The sequence below is a fragment of the Teleopsis dalmanni genome, chromosome 1, assembly GCF_002237135.1.
Source record: "Teleopsis dalmanni isolate 2A chromosome 1, ASM223713v2, whole genome shotgun sequence".
In the NCBI taxonomy this organism is placed as follows: Eukaryota; Metazoa; Arthropoda; class Insecta; order Diptera; family Diopsidae; genus Teleopsis; species Teleopsis dalmanni.
The window spans coordinates 67,690,262-67,710,980 of NC_051846.1; the positions used below are offsets into that span (position 1 = coordinate 67,690,262).

Here is a 20,719-nt window from a genome sequence, read left to right on the forward strand (position 1 = left end):
GTATGAAGCTTTGGAAATTTGGATCAAACATTTGAATAAAAATCATTTCATAAGTTTGATCAACGTAAAGTATTTTTCGTTTCTTTATTTTTTATTTCAATTTATTATAAGACAATATGTGCGATTCTATGCAAAGAAATCTCAATAATGCTCCTGCTCTTACTTTTCCAGAGTAAAAGCACTATACCATGACTTGTTTTGTGGCGGTCACTACTTCCATCAGATAACTACTTTCTATTACAGAAGTTGAAAAGAGTGATGTATTAATAATATGGATGCTTTATAAAAAAGAGTTGCTTAAGAAACTAAGTCCCACTATGAAAACAATGCTACAAGTATGCTAGAGAGATTGGTACAACAGTTGGTACAAATTTTTTATATACGCGTGAACAGTTTGTAGGGAAAAAATTGACATCAATTAGGATACTTAGGATACTAAGCTTCATATTTTTTGATCACATCTGATTGTTATAATCAAACGCAAGTGAAACAAAGATAATCGTACATAGAATGAAATTTTACCGTTATTGAAAATTTGTTTTGTTATCCGTTTCTACTACTTATAATAATCCGTGGTGTAAAGTTAGGGTTAGAGGTAGAGAAAACAGAGACAGTTCTCCTGAATGTATTAGATGAAGTCATAACCTTCAGTAAGGAACTTCACCGTCAAACAGACGATTGAGTAAGAATACTCCTTACCTCTCGATGAAATACTGAACAGTGATTTTGGTAGATCACACCGTTCGTATATTTTTAAATTGTTAAAGTAAGTCACTGACTTAGGCTTCCGATGACTTTACTTGTTTTTAGAAAAAATCTTAAATAATAACTTGCACGAACAAAGAAGAACCAATAAGTATAGCTTATAAAATTATCAAAATAATAGCTCATATTTATATTTCCAATGGATCAGTAAACAATTTGTTCAATTTCTATCTGGATGTGATCAATTTGTACCAAAATTTCTCACTTGCATGCAGAAACACAAAATAGTGCTACTGACAAAACATTCATTTATGAGAAGTGATAATATATAGATGTACGAGTTTTTGGTTAATGCTGCTCGTCAACGTGAGAGTGAGTCTCAAAGTAAGTTCGCACAATGCAGGATCGGCTTTTCTTTGTTCTCTATAGTGTAGTTCATTTATTATTATTCCAATTTTGAAAGTTATATTACTAATAGCAAATTTTTATTTTTAATTTACGATGTTAGGATTCTTTTATTGATGAAATTCCTTGTCCCAATTGTCTTTTTTAAAAATTATTCATTATTGAATATTATTATTCTTATTATTCTGTATTATTATTATTCTGTATTGACTGTCCGATTGAAAATTTTTCTTAATCAAATTAAATTTATAATTTTTTTCAATAACTTAACAATCGTTTGGGTCGAACAAATTTAGTTGACAACGTAAATCCGTCCAAGAAAACCTTTAAAGTATTACTTAAAAAATAAGTTATTTTCACAAAAAATCTATTCTATTGCTTTTTGTATAAATTCTATTGCTTTGTAAATAAATAAACATTAATTTCAAACTATAAATATAAGAAACTCTAAAAAAAAAATTATTTTAAATCAATTTATTTCAATTCGTATCAGATGTTATTAACAAAATACTACTGTATTTTATACACAATTTAATAATCTGCCAACTTATAAAATTCATATCTTAGCCAAACACTGAGTTGGTTAATTGTTGCCAAAATATTTGTTTTCTTTCGATTGTTTCCGGAAGGTTATCATAGGTTTTGTTGATCCTAATCCATTTTGGAGCTTCTTTTTTAAAATCTTCGAAAAAACGTAGTATGAAATTGGAGTTTTTTGTATCAGACGAATTAGATGAATTAGTTATATTAATTGCTATTAAAATAATAAAAATTTTAAATATCAAAATCTTTGAAGCCGACATTGCACAACACAATCTTGAACTTAAGAACTACTACAGAACTGAGAGTATCTTAAGAAGATTATTATTTTTTATTAGTGAATATTCAGAGTTATCTTTAGTATCTTGACGTATGTAAGTTATAAAAAATTTACGAACATAAATATATATAAATAAAGCAATAATAATAATTTTACAGGTTTTTGTGATTAGATAAATTTTATTTTAACATTTCTTCGCAAAAAAAAAACTAATAATATTGATAATATAATAAATGCCTTAAAATATGCAATAAATATTTTAAGCAATAACGAAAATTCAATACAGCCAAATAAAATAATTAGTAAGTTGTGATATTATTGTTAAAGTCATTTATTTGCATATTGTTGCTGTAGTTGTGATTTGAGTTAGTGCTATTGCGCACGTTTACTCTTTTATGGTTGGGAGCCTTTTCCCTGCTCCACACTAAGCTTTAACTATACTAGAATTATTATCATTTATTTATCTTTTCACTGACGACGGACTGTAGATCAGCATATCTTCCTGTACGTCCTGAGGTGGACTTAAGGTTTGTTAGGGTGGGGTTGGGCAACGTATCGACTTTTGTGAATAATTTTAGGACTCTGTCCTTGATATATTTTTTCACTGAGTCGATCCTTAGATCTCTATGCATATCTGTTGTCCTAATATACCAAGAAATCTTATTAGTCTTCTTAAAGCCAGCATAAATAAAACATAGGTGTGTAAATCGATGTGTAAACTGACTATATATTTCACACTTAATAGTAATAGTATATAATTAATAGCGGATATAAATAATTAATAAATGTCTTGATAGAAATAATGAATATAAATTAATGGAATTAGCAATCAGATCACTTTTTTTTCGCTTATAGCACTTTTTTTATGCAATTGTAGCACTTTTTTGCACTTATAAAATTAAACTACCGATTATTTTGTTTTTATTTTCAATTGTCAGTTTAAGAAAACAAAAAATACCAAGTAAATAATAAGTAAATTTGTTAATAAAAACTTTCACAGCAAAATTAACAAAACCTCAAAAAAATGTACGAACATACAAGACAAGTACGGCTTTGGATCAGTTAGCTTATGAACGGTGACTCTGAGCTTAAAAAAACGTCCCAAAAAAAGGATTATTTACGAATAATTAAATACAAGAAGGATTTCCAAGATAACTGGTGATAAGTATTTAGCAATACTCGAAACAGCTGTATGCTCAGCCAAACATTCAATTAATTCATTTTAATTCATTATTTTATAAAAGAATTTTTGTTATTGTGGTTCACTACTGTTTAAAATCTTTTTATTAAACTTAAATATGATCATTTAAAGACCACTATCATTCATTTCAATCTCTTAAATGAGAAAATAAATTATCTTTTAGCAAAATCTATTTATAAATTCGTATATACCTTATATCATAAGAACACATAATAATTTTGTGAAGAATATCATGCACCAGAAATCAGGTAACCCAGTGAGGTAACCACACTTGATAGAATAGGCCCACAAGATAGGAAAGTCTACTTTTGTTTTGGTTGTTAAATATATCAATACTTTTTCTTACCACAGTACGTTAACCTACATTGTTCAATCAAAACACCAATGAGAGTTTTATTATCCTCTCTGCTCAGTGCAAAGCATCTGTTTAAGAACACTTTGGTATTCTTAAATACCAAATGGAATCGTATTAATTATTCCATTATAATTAAATTAAATAGGTTTAATCTTCTTGCCTGCCTAAAGTTTTCATAGTTAACTCAGTGGTTCTTAAATTAAAATTAACGAGGAATTTCAATGAATTTTTCTATAATGGTGTAGATTCATGCAAATGCCATGTCTAGATTCTCGTTTGTCTAGACATTCACCCCTTACGTTTTGTTCGAGTTTTTTATAGCCTGGAACTTACCACAAATTAAGGTGTTTCCTTTATACTAGTTTACTGAAAAATAATAGATTGTGATGCAACATAACTGAATGAATACTAACAGAATTTAAGGTCAGTAAGATATAAACAGGTGCAAGTTTTTTAGCCTTGGTTAAATATTGATTGCATATCATAGTATGCCTGCCTCAATTTTACTACCATCTTTAAACTAAATCAAACTAGATATCTTTATGTTTTCCGATTAGGGTTTTCTGCTCACTTTGTAGTTTGGGAATCCTAAAATATGATCGGAAATCTTAATAAATTATAGCGATACTTAAAGTTTTCTTTCTTCATCTTGCTTATGATCTAGAAACAAATGCGACCAGTACATAGCTCTCATTTAATATGTATAGTAGGTTAGGTTAGGTTATACCGGTGATCCCCAGTGGATTCACTTAGGCCTATTGACCCATTGTGATAATATGTATAGTAAGTAAAGGAATGTTTGTGACGACACCTAGTGCAGCAGGTTAAATGGGTTTTGCTTAAGTAAACTGTTATTCGGTTATAAAATTGTGGATTGAATATATAGCAGCATATACATTTTAGTAAAGAATATACATATTTTTTGTTCAGGCAAAAGTTTTGATTTATTTTCAGATAATTTTATATATTATATATGTTATTCAATTACATATATTAAATTATATATTATGTATTATATATTAAATATAATATATTATTTTTTATACATTTTGTATTATATATTATACATATACATATTATATATAGTAGCAGGAGTTTCTTAGGGATCGCCACTTTCCCCCACTCTCTACAACATTTATACATCTGATATTCCAATGTTAAGTCCCTCGACTCTGGCGTTATATGCTGACGATACGTGTATGCTATGCTCAGATAAATGTGCGCTCAACATAACCAACACACTTCAAGAGCATATAAATCTCATTCTGGAGTATTTCCAGAAATGGAAAATAAAAATCAATAATGAAAAAAACTAAGGCTCTGTTTATAACGCGTAAGTGGAGACAGAATCCGTCAAGAGTGACAGTGGGTGATATGGTGATAAACTGAGAGGATAGCGTTAAATATCTCGGCATCACGTTGGACAAACGATTCACATGGCTTAAACATGTTCAGCTGAAAAGAATTAGCTGTGCTAAAATTCTTCATTACCTCCAACCGCTATTTAGAAATGAAAATCTCAATGCTAAGAACAGAAAACTGATATATAACCAAATAATTCGTCCGTCACTTCTATATGGTTGTGTAGCGTTTAGCAAGGTCTCAAACACTACTATCGCGAGCTAGAAATTGTATAAAGCCGGGCTCTGAAATGACTTTTCAAAGTTCCATGGTACATTAGAACGAATGACATCCACAGAGACATCAAGATTGATCCCAACAAAAAATACATAAAGGATTGAGTCCTGAAATTATTTGCGTAAACTGACAGACTTACCAACACCGCGTTATCAAATCTCAAAATGGTTACAGGCTTTTCGGGGAGGTATGCAGATCTGAGGTCAATTATTGCTTAGTCTGATGAAGTCTGATGATAAACAATAATCTAGTCAAGGTGTAGAGAGGGGTTTTAAAGAAATCTCGAGTTAAAAAAGAGTATAAGTGCTTAAGTGCACTAGCTCAAAACAGCTTCAACATAATATATTATATATATACATACAGTGTTGTGCATAACAAAAGCAACCAAAATTTGCCCATCATATAAATAAGTTTTTTGTCTACTTTTTACTTTTCATTCAAAAATCTAAATACACAGTTTTATTTGTTATTGTATTAGCTATTATAAAAAAACAACAAAATCTACAATTCTTCATAACGGGTTAATTAATTCACACAAATAATAAAATATTGCGAAATGCGGCTGTGCAGAACAATAGCAACTTTATTCATTATATTAAATTTTTGTATTATTTTTCTAAATTTTGTATAAAGCCCTTTGCTTTTTATTACTTGGGCACTTCTACAGGTCATAGGTGATATTAAATTGTTAATAAAACTATTTGAAATTTTACACCATTCATCTTTCATGACCTCAAACAATTGGAAACTTTTCGACCCCCAAAGCGACGTTTGAGAATACCAAAATGTTCTCAATTGAATTAAAATCAGATGTTTGGGCTGGCTAATCTAAAATTGGAATTCCATTTTTCAAAATCCATTCTGTTATCAGCTTTAAGGTGTGTTTTGGGTCGTTATCGTACTGATATACCCGTCGGAGTGACATTTTTCATCCGCCATGGGGTACCATATGGCTCTCTAAAATTTTTTGTACACATGTTCGGCTATTATTTGGTGAATTTCATGAAAAGATCTTAGTCTAAATCCTGAAAAGAACGCTCAAATTATTACTGACCCACGCCCATGCTTCACAGTCGCTTGGCAGTTACGCGGATACAAACGTTTTTCTTTTTCGCGACGTACTGTGCACATCCCATCAGAATTAAAGATGTTAAATTTTGATTTATTGCTAAAAAAACTTATTTTTCATTTAGTAAGAGTTCAATTTAAGTGATTCCACGCGAAATTTGATCTAAATGAAGTATATTAATATTAATTAAAAAGCAAAACAAAAATCTGCCTCTTTTGCTAATGCTTTTTAGTCAACATTGGTTTTTTGACTGGTCTGTAACTTTTGAAACCGGTTTCGAGAGTAAGCCTGCGTACAGTACTAGAGTCAACACCTTGTTTAAGCTCGGCTACGACCTTTTTCAACGACACGAATGGTTGTTTTTTTTGTAATTCTTATAATGTTTCGATCAATTCTACAAGTAATCTTAAGAGAGGCTTCACCCAAATAAACCGTTTTAACGGTATTTTGTCTAATTATATTTTTTTATAAGCTGCGAAACAATAAACTAATTAATTTTAAATATTTTGGCTATTTCATTTGAGCACTGCCATTTAAATATTTTTCAATTCTTGCTTCTTTAAACTTCAAAGTATACGTGTCACGAGCCATGATAAAAACGTACTTCCATTACCTGATTTAATATTGAACTATTCTGTGTTTATGTTCTAATTTGCTTAAAAACATAAATCACAGCATAAAAATGCAAAAAATCAAAAAAATATCTTGCTAGAATGCACTTTGGTCATAGATCTATCATTGATCTTGTCTCAGTTGCTATTGTTTTGCACAGCCGCATTTCGCAATATTTTATTATTTGTGTGAATTAATTAACCCGTTATGAAGAATTGTAGATTTTGTGGTTTTTTTATAATAGCTAATACAATAACAAATAAAACTGTGTATTTAGATTTTTGATTGAAAAGTAAAAAGTAGACAAAAAACTTATTTATATGATGGGCAAATTTTGGTTGCTTTTGTTATGCACAACACTGTATATCATCATAACATCATAGCATCGTGTTTCAGTAAAAGATATTAACGGAGCACTACTCCATGAGGCTATTATGCCCACAACTATTTAACAATGTGGCATCACTTACCGATGTACCGATACTGCTTATGGAGTGATGTTATGTTTCTGCGAACTGATGTCACCATCCATTCATCTTTCATAAATCATAGATACAATTTTAAAATGATCAAATTTTAAATAGTTCTTTAATGGCTTGTTGAACACAGTAGAGTTCAATTATCCATTGCTATATAATTGTATTAGGAGTAAAAACTATTTACTAAAGTGATGTTAGTTTCTTTCAACACTTCTGAAAAAAAATCATCCAAAATTAAAAAGAAGTAAGTTTTCCATTTTAATTTGAGCTTCTATGTTCAAATAGTTGTTACTATTTCATCACGGGATTAGTTCTACACTATTTAATATATTATGCCGAGATGCATGTCTGTGTAGTACAATTGCTACTTATCTCTAAGTATTTAAATGATATAATAAGAAAATATTTATTTTATTGAAAATAAATGTAATAAACAAAATGGAAAAAATGGTACAAAAACTCATATGCTAAGATAAAATGTAGCTGTTCTGCTGATAAAACTATTAGAGGAGTGATGTTGAATACAATAAAGACAATATAACTCATGTTTTAATAAAAGGTTGTTTGCCACACCCTAGAACAATCAGTTGTATATATACAGTCATACATACCTTTTGACTTGAATATCGCTTCGTGATTCGAACTAAAACAAGTAGATTTTAGAAATTCAAAATGTGGCGCCATCTGGCCATTTTCTTAACATTATGCAGCCTTGCAGCTGGTATACTCGATATGACACATGTAAGTAATGTACAGAAAAAAAATGAATATTATAAGATTCATATTAATTCAGTAAATTAATTCAGTTATTTACATTTTAGATCTGCAAAGACAAGAGAAGCGGTGAAATGGTTTCGAGTCCTTTTGATTGCCAAGCATATTTTATTTGTAATACTGTACCACAATTGCAATATTGCACGGAAGGTCTGCACTTCGATAATGAGCGCAAATTGTGTAACCTTCCCATAGATGCAAAATGTGTTATACAAACCATTAATACTGAAAATGTTGGCGAAATAAATAACGAAGTTGAAAATATGGAAAATACCACTGAAGACAAAAATGAAAATGAAGTTGAGGTTGAGGTTGATGCAGCAAACAATAGCGATAAAGACACAGCTCAGGCTGTAGATAATAATAATAATGATGTTAATGGAGATGCAGTGAATTCCAATACCGAAACAGAAGAACATTCTCAGTCTATATTTGTAGCATTTGATATAGCAAATGGTCAAGCTATAGATCCAATGACTGATTATGATACAAATCATATTGTGTGTCGTCATTTTGGCGCTTATTTCTTGCCACATCCGACAAATTGCCGCAAATATTTTATTTGTGCTTATGGACACTTACATGAACATCATTGCGGTCGCGGCACACTTTGGAATTATAAACGAATGGAATGTGAAATAAGTAATGAAGCTCAATGCTTTAGTGGATCAGAAGAAAATACGAGAACTACTTGGGAAGAACTTTCCACTACAACACCTACAACAGATTGGACACGTACAACAACTCCGCTTACAACACCTACAACAGATTGGACACGTACAACAACTCCGCCTACAACACTAACAACACCAATTTACACACTTACAACATGTGTTCCAATTTATACCACATATAGTCCAAATACCACTCCCACACTACCATCAACTGAACGACCAACAACATTCGAGACAACTGAACGACCGACAACATTCGAGACAACTGAACGACCAACGACATTTGTGACAACTGTACGACCAACAACATTCGAGACAACTGAACGACCAACAACATTTGTGACAACTGTACGACCAACAACATTCGAGACAACTGAACGACCAACAACATTCGAGACAACTGAAAGACCGACAACTGTTGTAACAACAAATGGAATTCCTTCTTGGACAACACAAAAACCACGTGATGATCTTAATGCAGAACAAACCATTAAGTGTCCAAGCAGTCGGCAAGCATATTTGCCACATCCCAAAGATTGTAACAAATATTTTATTTGCATCCTAGACATGCCAATTTTGACTTCTTGTCCAAATGGATTATACTGGGATCAGAAAGCGGAGTTCTGTGATACTGCAGAAAACGTACATTGTTTTCAAAAATGAAAATAGTTCCAAATGAAAATTAATTGAAATCATCAGATATTTAATCAGATTTTTCTCAGTAATAATGGTTTCCAAGTAATTATTAGAGATTTTTTTTATATTCATTTTGTAAATTTCAATTAAAATTATATATTTTTTTAATAGTTTGATTGTAATCATGTTATTTTAATATTTTTAAATACAAAATATGTGAATGTCTGATTTAGAAAAATTACTAATTAATTTTTTTAATTAATTTAATTTTTTTTAATTTTAATATATACATTTTTCCGTATGAATGGGCTGACAAAATCTAATTCTGATGAAATAATCTGTAAGAATTAAAGAAACACCGAATAAAGTCCTTTATAAAATAGGACTGAATATAAAACCTTCTTGAGCATTTGTGTGCAACAATCGACAAGCGAATCCTTTTAAGATTTTGTCAAATAATGGGTATCCAACGAGAATAAACTTTTCTTATGGCTAAAAGATCGTGTAATATTTTATATATGCTGGTATAACTAGGAACTAAAGACTAGGGTTTTCCCAAGCTCACAATAGGTTGCAGCATCAATCTTTTTTGATACAAAAACTGATTTCGGATGACCTTCATTAATTTCAGTGAGGTCAGTGAGCGAACTGCGGTCACGATTAAAATCATTGTACCAGCATTTCACAGTGGCAAATGATGGAGCTTTATAACCAAATGTGGAAGTAAGTTGTTAACATAACTGCACTCTTATCTTCATAATCCACGTCGAAAGTCAAAGTCGCAATAAATCGATAGAGTGGAATAAAAATATCCTGTAGATGATGAAAATCAGAATGTAAGAGAGAAAGGGGGATGAGAGCGAAACAAATATCCGTTAAAATCAAAACTGGACATCAAGATCTACAGAAGTACAGACATCTTAAGTGTAATTAAAATAAAATCAAAAATTTACTGTAAAAACTTATTAGTAAATAAGAAGTAAAAATAATTAGTTCTTCTATCAAATAATCTACTTCAAATGAGTTCTTCTGATATTTAAACCACGTTATTGCGTTGTTTGCCTCAATACTCTCCGAATATAAAATGATTTTTCTTTATGATAAGTAAGCAAAGTCTTGCTACTACTAATTCTATTTATAGTTTAAATACCTATTTAGCATTTACTTAAATTTATTTTTAATAATAATTTTTATCTCTAAAAATTTATTTTTATATACCTTATTTATTACACAATATTACGAAATTTTAATATATTTATTTTTAAACATTAGGTCGTCGGTAATTCTCACATTTATTTATTACTAATTAAAAATATTGATAGAAATCATGGGAAGTACAGAAATAATTCAAGTGGTTTGATTTAAATTATTAGATTTATATGCACTTAAGCTGAGAGTTATTTTAATTGTTTATGTGAACATTGGAACCTAATAATATTAAATGATTTAACTAATTTTGGCAGCTTATCATTGTAATGAAAAATGACTAATTTCGTTTTGAGAATGTTAAGTGGACAAAAGTGCAACAATAGAGTACAGTTCTATTAATAACAAAGAAATAGATCATAATATAATAATATGTTATTACATATACCATAACACATAGTATAGACATGTAGTATAACATAGTTCTTAATATACATTTAATATAGACAATATTGAAAACCCACTTGCAAGTAATCTCACCCAAAGCACTGGAATCCAGGGACTCAAAAGGAGCTATATTAACACGGCTATTGCAGAATAACGCCCGACATGGAAACGAAATTGGACGAAGTTTAAGCTAAGAATAATTAATTATACTTTTTCTTTTTTCTACTACTGAAGATTCTTTTAAAAAGCAAATATCAAAGCCACTTTTGCCAATTAATGTTACTTCGGGCTAAGTAGGCAAGTGAGAAATGAAGCCCTTTCTCGACAAATAAAAATCAGATTCAACTAACACTGATGAGAAGGCTTTAGAAGCATTTGAGATAATAATTTTTCGGAAGGTCTATACAGCGACATTGACATAGTTAAGCGTATAAAAATTCAACGGCTTGGCTAGCTTGTTCATGTCGTACGAATAGAGAAAAGCAGTCCGGCTAGGAAGGTGTTTGGTTCAGTACCCGCTGGTGTAAAACGCAGTAGATGATGTCCGCATTTTCGGTGGCAGAATCAAGTGACCAACGATTTGGGGGTGCTTGGTACTACCAACTGGCCACTGGTCGAGGTTGGCTGATAAAAGCAACTGCAAGTAACTAAGTAAGTATGTGCTTTCTGTGTCACTATTTGGATTATTCTTTTGGTCTCCTGAGTGTACGAGTAGTGCTGAATGAATCATTTATCAAATGTTATGAATCTTGGATAAAAACTTATGGTTGAACAGTTGTCAATTTTGCTTAACCAAATGCTATATTCATTTGATATAGCATCTTCTTTTTTTAATCTTAGATATAACAGTATCACTTAAACAAGGATATTTTGAGTCAATTATAACCGGAATTTTTCACAAAAAAAATCGATTGTTAAAGTTAAAGGGTTCATCTTAATCCGTATATATAAAAAGACTGTCATTGTTTATTGCCTTTGATGGGAACTAATTTGAATGCGACAAAATAAATTTTTATTAAGTGATATATTTTTTTTGTTTTATGTTATTAAATCAATTTGTGTAGTTTTTATACGAAATAAAATTTATTTCCAACTTGTTGAACTTATATATTTTATTTTATTTATTTTAAAAATATGACGTATCTTTTTTAATCCAGTTAAATAGCTACGAAAATATGTTCTCAACTTTTTATCTTGAACACCTCAACAAAAAAATAAAAAGTAATTATGAAAAAGTAAGATGAAAATTTACACATTGCAGAAATCAATTAATAGTTGTAAGCAATCTAATAAAAATTATTTCAAAGCATTCTTATCTATTAAAATACCAGAAAGCACAACGAAGATTTATATTTCCCGGTAAACTCTAATCTCACAAATGATAAGGAACATGTACTAATTTCCAATTTCAGTTCCGACGGAGGTTTATCTAATATTAAACATGGCTAAATTTCAATTAATGCTGTTCTCAGCGCCATATTTAAAGGGGAGACAGATTAAAAGTCGGCATCAGTTGCTGGAACACTAAAGAGATTTGCAGGTGTTCTTCACTACGGATACAAAACGAATATTGGAATATAGGATATTTTATAAAAAAAGGCATAGTAATGAAAGGTGAGATCCAAGTAGAAGTGTTAGAGTTTAAAAAAATTGAGCATATTTTATATGGCAAATATTTTTAAAGTTTGAAAATCATTCACTCAGACACTATCTTTTTCATTTTCCAGATATGAAGCTAACCCAAAATGCCTGTACAGGCATTTTACTTGTAATTTGCTTGCTAATTGGACAACAGCAGGTAAATGCTGGCTATACAATGGCACAGACTTGCGAATATGTTTCAACCGGTTACATTGGTGATCCGAGTGACTGTCAGGGTTGGGGTTATTGTTCCGGTGGCGTTGTAATAGCTTCCGGCAAATGTAAAGATGGCCTGCTTTTTGATATTGCAAATGGTATTTGTAATTATGCTGCCGATGTAGAATGCCGGACTACAGTAGAGAACGTCTGTGCTAACATTAATCAACCTCAGTATATTGGTGATCCCAATAATTGCAACACCTATTGCTACTGTTTGAATGGTGTAGCAAATTGCAACAGCTGTCCTAAAAGTCAAGTATTTAATCCTTCAACAACTTCTTGCGTATGGAGTAATACATATACATGCTCAGCCGACTCAGTTTGCCGTTTAGTGCCAAATAACAAATTTGTTGGCAATCCGGATAGTTGTGGAGCATTCTTACGATGTGTAGATGGTAGCGGAATTGCGGGTACTTGTTCTTCAGGTGTATATGACAAGTCTAGTGGCAATTGCGTAGATGGAAATCCATGCTCAGGCTCGCCAACTACTCCTGATGCCACTCCTTCACCAGATCCATCGGTATGCACCACAGGCGGACCAGCTTATGTTGAAGATCCAAATAGTTGCGCTGGTTACTATAATTGCCCGACAACCGGTACACTTGGTACTTGGGGTAAATGTCCATTTGCTACATTCTTTGATGAAGAGGACCAACAATGTGTGACTCCTTATGAAACTGCCTGTCGTCAAGATCGTTGTCAAAATCTTAATTTGGAGTTTGTTGCTAAGCCTGGTTGTCTAAGCTACAGTTATTGTAAAAACAGTGTAGCTGTTGCCAGTTACTTGTGTTCTGATGTTAATTCCAAATTTCCATATTTCGATGAGTTTTATCAAGCATGCGTTGAAAGTAGACCTGATTATGTCATTTGTACCGCTCCAGTAGCATAATTTGCATACTAAATAAATATAATATTTTAAATAAATATTGAAGAGCAAACTCTGTTTTTAATAGTTTTACACAAACAAAAAGAAATTTAAAAATGATAAAATACATAGAACGAAAATTATTTACAAAATAAACAAACATTATTTAATTTATATTAAATAGTTTGAGGAGAACGAAGACCACCACTTACCCTCCATTTTATGTTATCCAATTATTATCAGTGAATATTATTCAATGAATTAGTAAGACACTCAAGCATCATCTATTCTCTGTAACCATTATTTTAATCATCTTTTCTTTTTTATTTCCAAAACAGTATTGCGATAGATATTGAGATTTTTATCAGTGCCATAGTAGCCACATGCCGCATTCCTTAACCTTATTTATAATTCCTTGAGCTTCTTGGAAGATAAAATGAATTGAAACATTTCTAAGCAATTGATGGTAATAGAGTCCATTCATAAATAAATATATTGATATTACATTTTTTTCGAAACTTCATTCATATTAGCCTTGTAATAATTCTCGAGTTCTCAATTTAGTTATTTAACAATAATGACTTATTTCATTAAATGAAAACCAATTATTCAGAAATTATTGTAGTGTATATCAGGGGTGCCCTGATCAGATGTGATCACGAGTTGATACAAATCAATATCAATAGTTTTTTCCCAACGCAAATTTTATCTAACTGCAAATGTTTTGAAACATAAAATCTATATACAGAAGTCAAAATTTGTTTTGCGTCCCAAACTACAAACCTAATAATTATTTCATTCAACTCAATATCCTTAACTACATTTCTAGGAAATATTAATAAAGCTAAAGAGATTAAGGGGAACTCTTGGAAGGGATTTCAGAAAATTACTTCCAGCTACGAATTGTGAAAAATTAAGTGAGGACAAATCCATGATTTTATGATTCAAGTGATTCATATCATATTGTTAGGAAGTATAGAGTCAAGTATCACATAAGTGTTTTTCGCCATACTATTTAAATGTATGTTCTTTGCCAAACGGACATTCTTGTAAGCATACATCATTAATTATATCCATGTATTTCAATTTCATAGAGCATCAAACGATGTCATGTATTTTAAAATATTCTGATTAAATCTTCCATGACTCGTCATCCATTCATCAATAGTAAAACTAAGACTTTAATGACGTTAGTATTTTATCTTTTAAAAACCCATAATTGTATTTCCATCAATCAATTTATTTTTTGTTTAAAACCCATTCAAAACTGTCTTTTCCGCGTATTTTTTAATAAAGAAGACATAATAGAACATGAAGCAATCAAACAGATCTTTGAAAAGAACAAGATTTAAAGACAATGGAAATTAATATCGAAATGGTAAATATGTTTAGCAAGCTCGATCAAAAATCAGATGATCAGAAAAATTGGAAAAATAAGAAAATAATGAAGGGTACATGCTTTCAGTAAACCTGGAAAATGGGGTCGATACTCACACTTAAACAAATTGTTTCCTCAAAAACGATTTTAATTGAAAAAATATACACTTCAAATTAAATTCCGTTATTGGGTTTCCGTTCTACGAAGTTAGTATGGCAAGATGTACTCTCTATAATAGTGTGAACTTTATAATATATTCTGATGTTTCAGGACACTTCTTTTCCGATAATAATAGTTGTTGACTTATGCAATGTCATACTGTATTGCTTATTTTCTAAAATCATAGAATTAACTTAAATTATTCTATTTCTTATGTGTTGTTAGACCTTTGGAACCCTTAGATCTTCATGAGCATCGATGTTACAATTTGTTATGCCTATTAGTAAAACAGGCATAACAGTTTTACTTTTATGCCTTTAGTTTTTATTTAACTTTATTTTAAAATAACGCATTTATTTATTATAAATAATTTTTTATATGTGATAATTTTTTCCTATTACTGGGACTATATTAACAATATATTTAAACAATTTTATCTGGTTGTGATCTCTAGAAAATCGAATACAAAGTTTTCAAGGCGACTTCAATGTCTTGGAGATAACGAAAGTAAATTTATCGGATCCATTCAACTTCATCTGGAAACCCAAATGGCTTAACAAGGATAACAAAGGTTAGTAATTCGCCTCTCCTGGCAAAATTTTTGAGGACATCACAATAGGCAATTTATTCCTCCGAGTGGCAGTGCTGACAACTGTCATCCGCGCCTTCTGAACCTAACCTAACCTAACCTTGGTGAGAATATTATGATACTCGTTTACCAGCTGTAAGCCTCATTCCGCTAAGTATTTACCAATTACATCTTTTATTTCTAAATCTTAGTGCTAATTTTAATTAGTTCTATAGACTTATACTAATTTAATATAAATATTAAAATATATGATTAATATTAATCTTCTTCTATATATATAAAAGAAAGATGTGTTTTTGTTACACCACTTATAACTCAAGAACGGCTGAACCGATTTAGCTGAAAATTGGCAGGGAGGTAGTTTAAGGCCAGGAGAAGGATATAGGCTGAACCGATTTAGCTGAAAATTGGCAGGGAGGTAGTTTAAGGCCAGGAGAAGGACATAGGATACCTGTTTATCCCGTTCACGACAAAGTAGGTTTTGAAATTTTTCAAATTTTTGATATAAGAAAATATTTTATTAAAATTTAACAGTTTCTATAACTTAGTTAATGTGTTTTTAAAAGTTGTATTAGATCAATATAAGTTTGTGTTGCAATAAATATCGTTTTTAATCAATAAAACTACCTGGTTGTTGCAAACTCAACAAAATAAATAATTAACAATTACAATGTATGGTATGGTTGAACATTTGAGTTTTTAGTTTTTTAATAATGCCACGACCAAGACGATCGAATCTTTCCCGACAAAGCCGTAATGCAAGAAGAATACGAAATACTGCAAATTTAAGGACTGAAGGTCGAGCGAACAACAGAGGTCAACAAATAGATAATTTGCGATGTGTACTAAAATACACAAATAAATTATGAATGATTAATGTAGGTATTTTTTTTTTTTTGTATTTTTTCCAATTAAAAAAAAACTGCTTATTTATTGCCTTTAAGGCGGAACAGAGTTCGCCGGGTCATCTACTAGTCATATATATATTGTTAACAAATTATTAATTCCTGGATTTACTTCATATGTGCGAATGCTAACCCTAATATACACCTGGTATGAATGATGTTTGCATATGTATAATAAATTGATTATTCGATACTATGTTATTTCAAATAATCTCAATAATATATTTTTATTTATATGTATAATACAATTTCTTTGTTTTCTCTATTTAATGAAATATTTTGGTTAATGTATTTGAAACTGTCCAATATATTTGATTATTAATATTAATTATTACTAAAAACATATCATTAATGAATAATCAATTGAATTATTGGAAATTCTTTTATATTTCGCTAGAATCTGTAGATAATTTAAATACTTCCTGGCCTAACTGCAAAAACAGGGAAAAATCACATTGATCAGATAAATATATTATATCTTATAACAGATCAACAACATAGATACAATGCAGTACATCATCGATGACAATACTCATTTCCCCTCATGGAAGCGAACTGATAGAATAGATGCGTACATTAAGATTTTAAGAACATTGTGATATAAAAATTTTGTGAATTTTTATTTTTGTATTTTATTTTCAATGATTTGATTGAATTTTTATCAGAAGTTCTTTCTTAATTTCTATACAAAATAAAAATGAAGAGTTTTTAAGCAAAAATTTCATATTTAAAGAAGTTTGATGAAAATTTTGTCAGTTGAATTATATTTCCCAATTTGTGAAGTACTGAAATAAAAATCTGAAATATATTACCAGGAATACTAAAAATATACAATCCCAGATGACTTTTGGTAAGTCAGTGAAAAAATTAAAAAACAAGAACAAGGAATAATATTTCATGAAATATTGAATTAATTAAATATAAAATTTATGTTATCGTATGTGATGATATTCGAAAAAAAATTAATAAGAAAAACTCAATTATTCAAATTATACAATATATGGAACAGCAATTTATTATTGAAATCAAAATATAAATTAATCGTGTCTCTGACTTTAAAACATTTAAAACACATTTTTTTAATTGAAAATACTTATTTTCTAAAATTATTTCTTTCATAGCCAAACCTTTATTAGTGCTATTTATAGCACTTTTCGGATTGACGGCTGCCAATGTGAATACAACAAAAACACCAAGTGTTGAAGAAATATGTGCTGTTATGCCACCTGGTTCCATAATTCTGCGTCCTAAAACTTGCACAAATTGGGTTCGCTGCTCAACAACGCCAGGTGGTGAAGATAAAGAAGAAGGTTCTTGCGTACTTGGTCTTTATTATAATAAAGATAATGGACGCTGTATGTATAAAGATGAAGTCGATTGTCCCTACCTAAACAAAATAGATACACATACTGCTTGTACCCTTAAAAATGATGGTGCTTTCTTGCCAGATAGCAATAATTGCAATGGTTACATTTACTGCCAAAATGGCACCGAAATACGTGCAAAATGTCCAAGTGATTTAGTATTCAGTCCACAGAAATCCGCTTGCGTATATCCACATGAATATACGTGCCCTAAGAAACCAGAAAGTGCAGCAATCAGTCCAGTTTGTCGTTCAGTACCAGATAATTCATTTTTCGCCAATGAAGATGAATGTGTGAATTATTATCAATGCAGTGGTGGTGTACTTACCCTATATGAATGTGACAGAGACAGCGCTTATGATCATATAAAAGGAAAATGTGTACCTAGAGATGAAGTTGTATGTTTGCCATCTGCCAAAAAACCAGAACCAGAAAGTACCATTTGCGGTACAAAGGCTGAACCACGTTATGGTTATTTCCCTGATGGCGTTTCATGTAGTGGTTATTATATTTGCGCAAAGAAAGCTGATGGCAGTCGGGATCGTGATCCAAAACATATTCAATGTGACGAAGGCCTGTTCTTCGATCCTGATAACTGGACGTGCCGAGATCGTTTAAATGTTAAATGTTTATTGGATCGTTGCGAAGGCATGGGTAACAAATATGTCAACATTGCTGGTGACTGTACATCATACGCACGTTGCAGTAACGGCGAAGCTGTTAGCAGTGGTACATGCCCATCGAAATACTTCTTCGATGAACGTACGCAGGGTTGTACGCCACAGAATATTAACTATGTAGCCTGCCAAGCTTAAATGCAATTTGTAAACATAATTTATATAATATATAATACATAAAATTTTATTTGGTGATGGGAAATATACATTTGCTAGTTTTACTCAAAGAAATAAATAGATCAAAACGACTAATCTTTTGTATTTAATAAAAAAACATAGTACAAAAATTAAAATCTACTTTTAAAAATAAAATATTTATAATTTCCCAGAATTCATAGATTATTGAACCACTATAACCACTACATTGAACCAATATAATTGCAAGCTTTGCTTTTTTGGATTTTTTATGCAAGCTAATTAAGTGAATAATTTATTGCTATTGTTTCATATCTGAGTTGAGATAAACAATAGCCAATAATGATTGTAGGGAAATTCATTCAGTACAAATACTGAAGATTAGAAACAACACGCCTATTTCACAACTCATTGAACCTGTTTTCACTTGTCATAGGCCGCCTCGAGAACTTCGCGCGGTAGAAGAACTTTAGCCATATCGTTTGGCCGTACATGTTTGCTTATCAAGAACTTGAACTTTGTTATTATCATTGACATTATCACAAAACAAGATATTTCAAACTTATTACTCATTTGGCTCGAATACATGTTACTGATTTAATTTTTAATCGAACCATTTCTGGAATTCATCGGTTCATTGATACAAGTTTTATGAACCAATTTTTTAAATTAATTGATTAGCACCGTGCAAATAATTTTTAGTCGATAAGTTATGATATGAAAATAATTTCCAAAAACTGTGTAGCATGTTAGATGATTGAATGATTTACATTAAACATATGTATAAATACTTATGTCTTCATTAATTAAATCAAAAATTTTATTTAAATTTTCTATGACATTTTAGATTTATTACAAATATATTGAAACCATCATAACCATTAAAATTATTATAAATAATAAATATTTATAATTTAAAAATATTAATATATAATTGTTCTAAAAACTTAGACATATCATACATGACAATAATATAACAATGAACAAGTCCAACGTCTACTTAAATTATCAAGTCTTGGATTATAAATGTCAGGTTTACCAAATTGAATTTGTGGCGGAGACATTGTGTTGTCACAATGACAGTAATCATCGACATCTGTGGTTTATATATATTTATTACCCCGAAAATATATTTATAATAAACAAATAAAGTGCGTAAAGACATCAAAAAGGTCTTCTTGTGTAGTTAGAACATTTGAAACCTTACTTATTTACTTAGCTGAGCATTACAGACTTGAGTCGTCCTTGGCCGCGTTGAATAGCCTCCGCCAGTCAGCCAAATTACTTGCTTGTTGTCGCCAGTTGGCAGTATCAAGCGCCCTTAAATCGTTGGCCACCCACTCCGAAGATGCGAAAGGACTCATACAGCTCATCGTTTCATCTAATTTGATACTCGTCGCCAACGCGTAAGGGACTATAAATATTCCGAAAAATTTTTCCCTCGAATGCTAATAACGTCTTTGCATCACTGTTGGTAATTGTTCAAGCTTCTACACCTTACAGCAGGACAGGCCTGATAAGTGATTTTTAGAGCGTGATTTTTGTTTGTCGAGAGAGGGCTTTATTTTTCAATTGCCTACTTAGTCCGAAGTAAGATCTGTTGCCAAGAGTGTTGCTTCGTTGAGTCTCTAGGTTGACGTCATTTTTGATGTTTACACTAGTTCCAAAATAAACAAAGTCTTTCACAACTTCAAACTCATAATTGTTAACAGTGACGTGGGTCCCAAGACGCTCGAGAGATTTGTTTGTTGACAGAAAGTACTTTGAAGGCATTACAAATTTATATTAGTTTCTAAATAAACTCCTTCAGTGCTATAACAACAGTT

The 20,719-nt window shown here is 30.7% G+C and overlaps 3 protein-coding genes across 3 annotated transcripts; all 3 read left to right on the forward strand.

Moving 5' to 3' along the window:
- Positions 1-7,926: 7,926 nt before the first annotated feature.
- LOC119668895 lies at positions 7,927-9,472 on the forward strand. The gene is made up of 2 exons (XM_038078572.1): positions 7,927-8,025; positions 8,106-9,472. The coding sequence occupies exons 1-2, from the start codon at positions 7,957-7,959 to the stop codon at positions 9,393-9,395; spliced, it is 1,359 nt and encodes a 452-aa protein (XP_037934500.1). The 5' UTR covers positions 7,927-7,956; the 3' UTR covers positions 9,396-9,472.
- Positions 9,473-12,463: 2,991 nt separating this feature from the next.
- LOC119672292 (peritrophin-44) lies at positions 12,464-13,759 on the forward strand. Its single transcript, XM_038083308.1, has 2 exons — positions 12,464-12,575; positions 12,689-13,759. Exons 1-2 carry the CDS (start codon positions 12,569-12,571, stop codon positions 13,708-13,710), a joined length of 1,029 nt encoding a protein of 342 aa, XP_037939236.1. The 5' UTR covers positions 12,464-12,568; the 3' UTR covers positions 13,711-13,759.
- Positions 13,760-17,478: 3,719 nt separating this feature from the next.
- On the forward strand, positions 17,479-19,006 carry LOC119671671 (peritrophin-44). The gene is made up of 2 exons (XM_038082415.1): positions 17,479-17,567; positions 17,839-19,006. Exons 1-2 carry the CDS (start codon positions 17,558-17,560, stop codon positions 18,894-18,896), a joined length of 1,068 nt encoding a protein of 355 aa, XP_037938343.1. The 5' UTR covers positions 17,479-17,557; the 3' UTR covers positions 18,897-19,006.
- Positions 19,007-20,719: the final 1,713 nt, after the last annotated feature.

Excerpts from the sequence above, each read along its gene's own strand:
- LOC119668895 (XM_038078572.1), top strand. The coding sequence starts at position 7,957 with ATGTGGCGCCATCTGGCCATTTTCTTAACATTATGCAGCCTTGCAGCT. Across the intron at positions 8,026-8,105 it reads GTATACTCGATATGACACAT|ATCTGCAAAGACAAGAGAAG; the intron begins GTAAGTAATGTA and ends TTTACATTTTAG.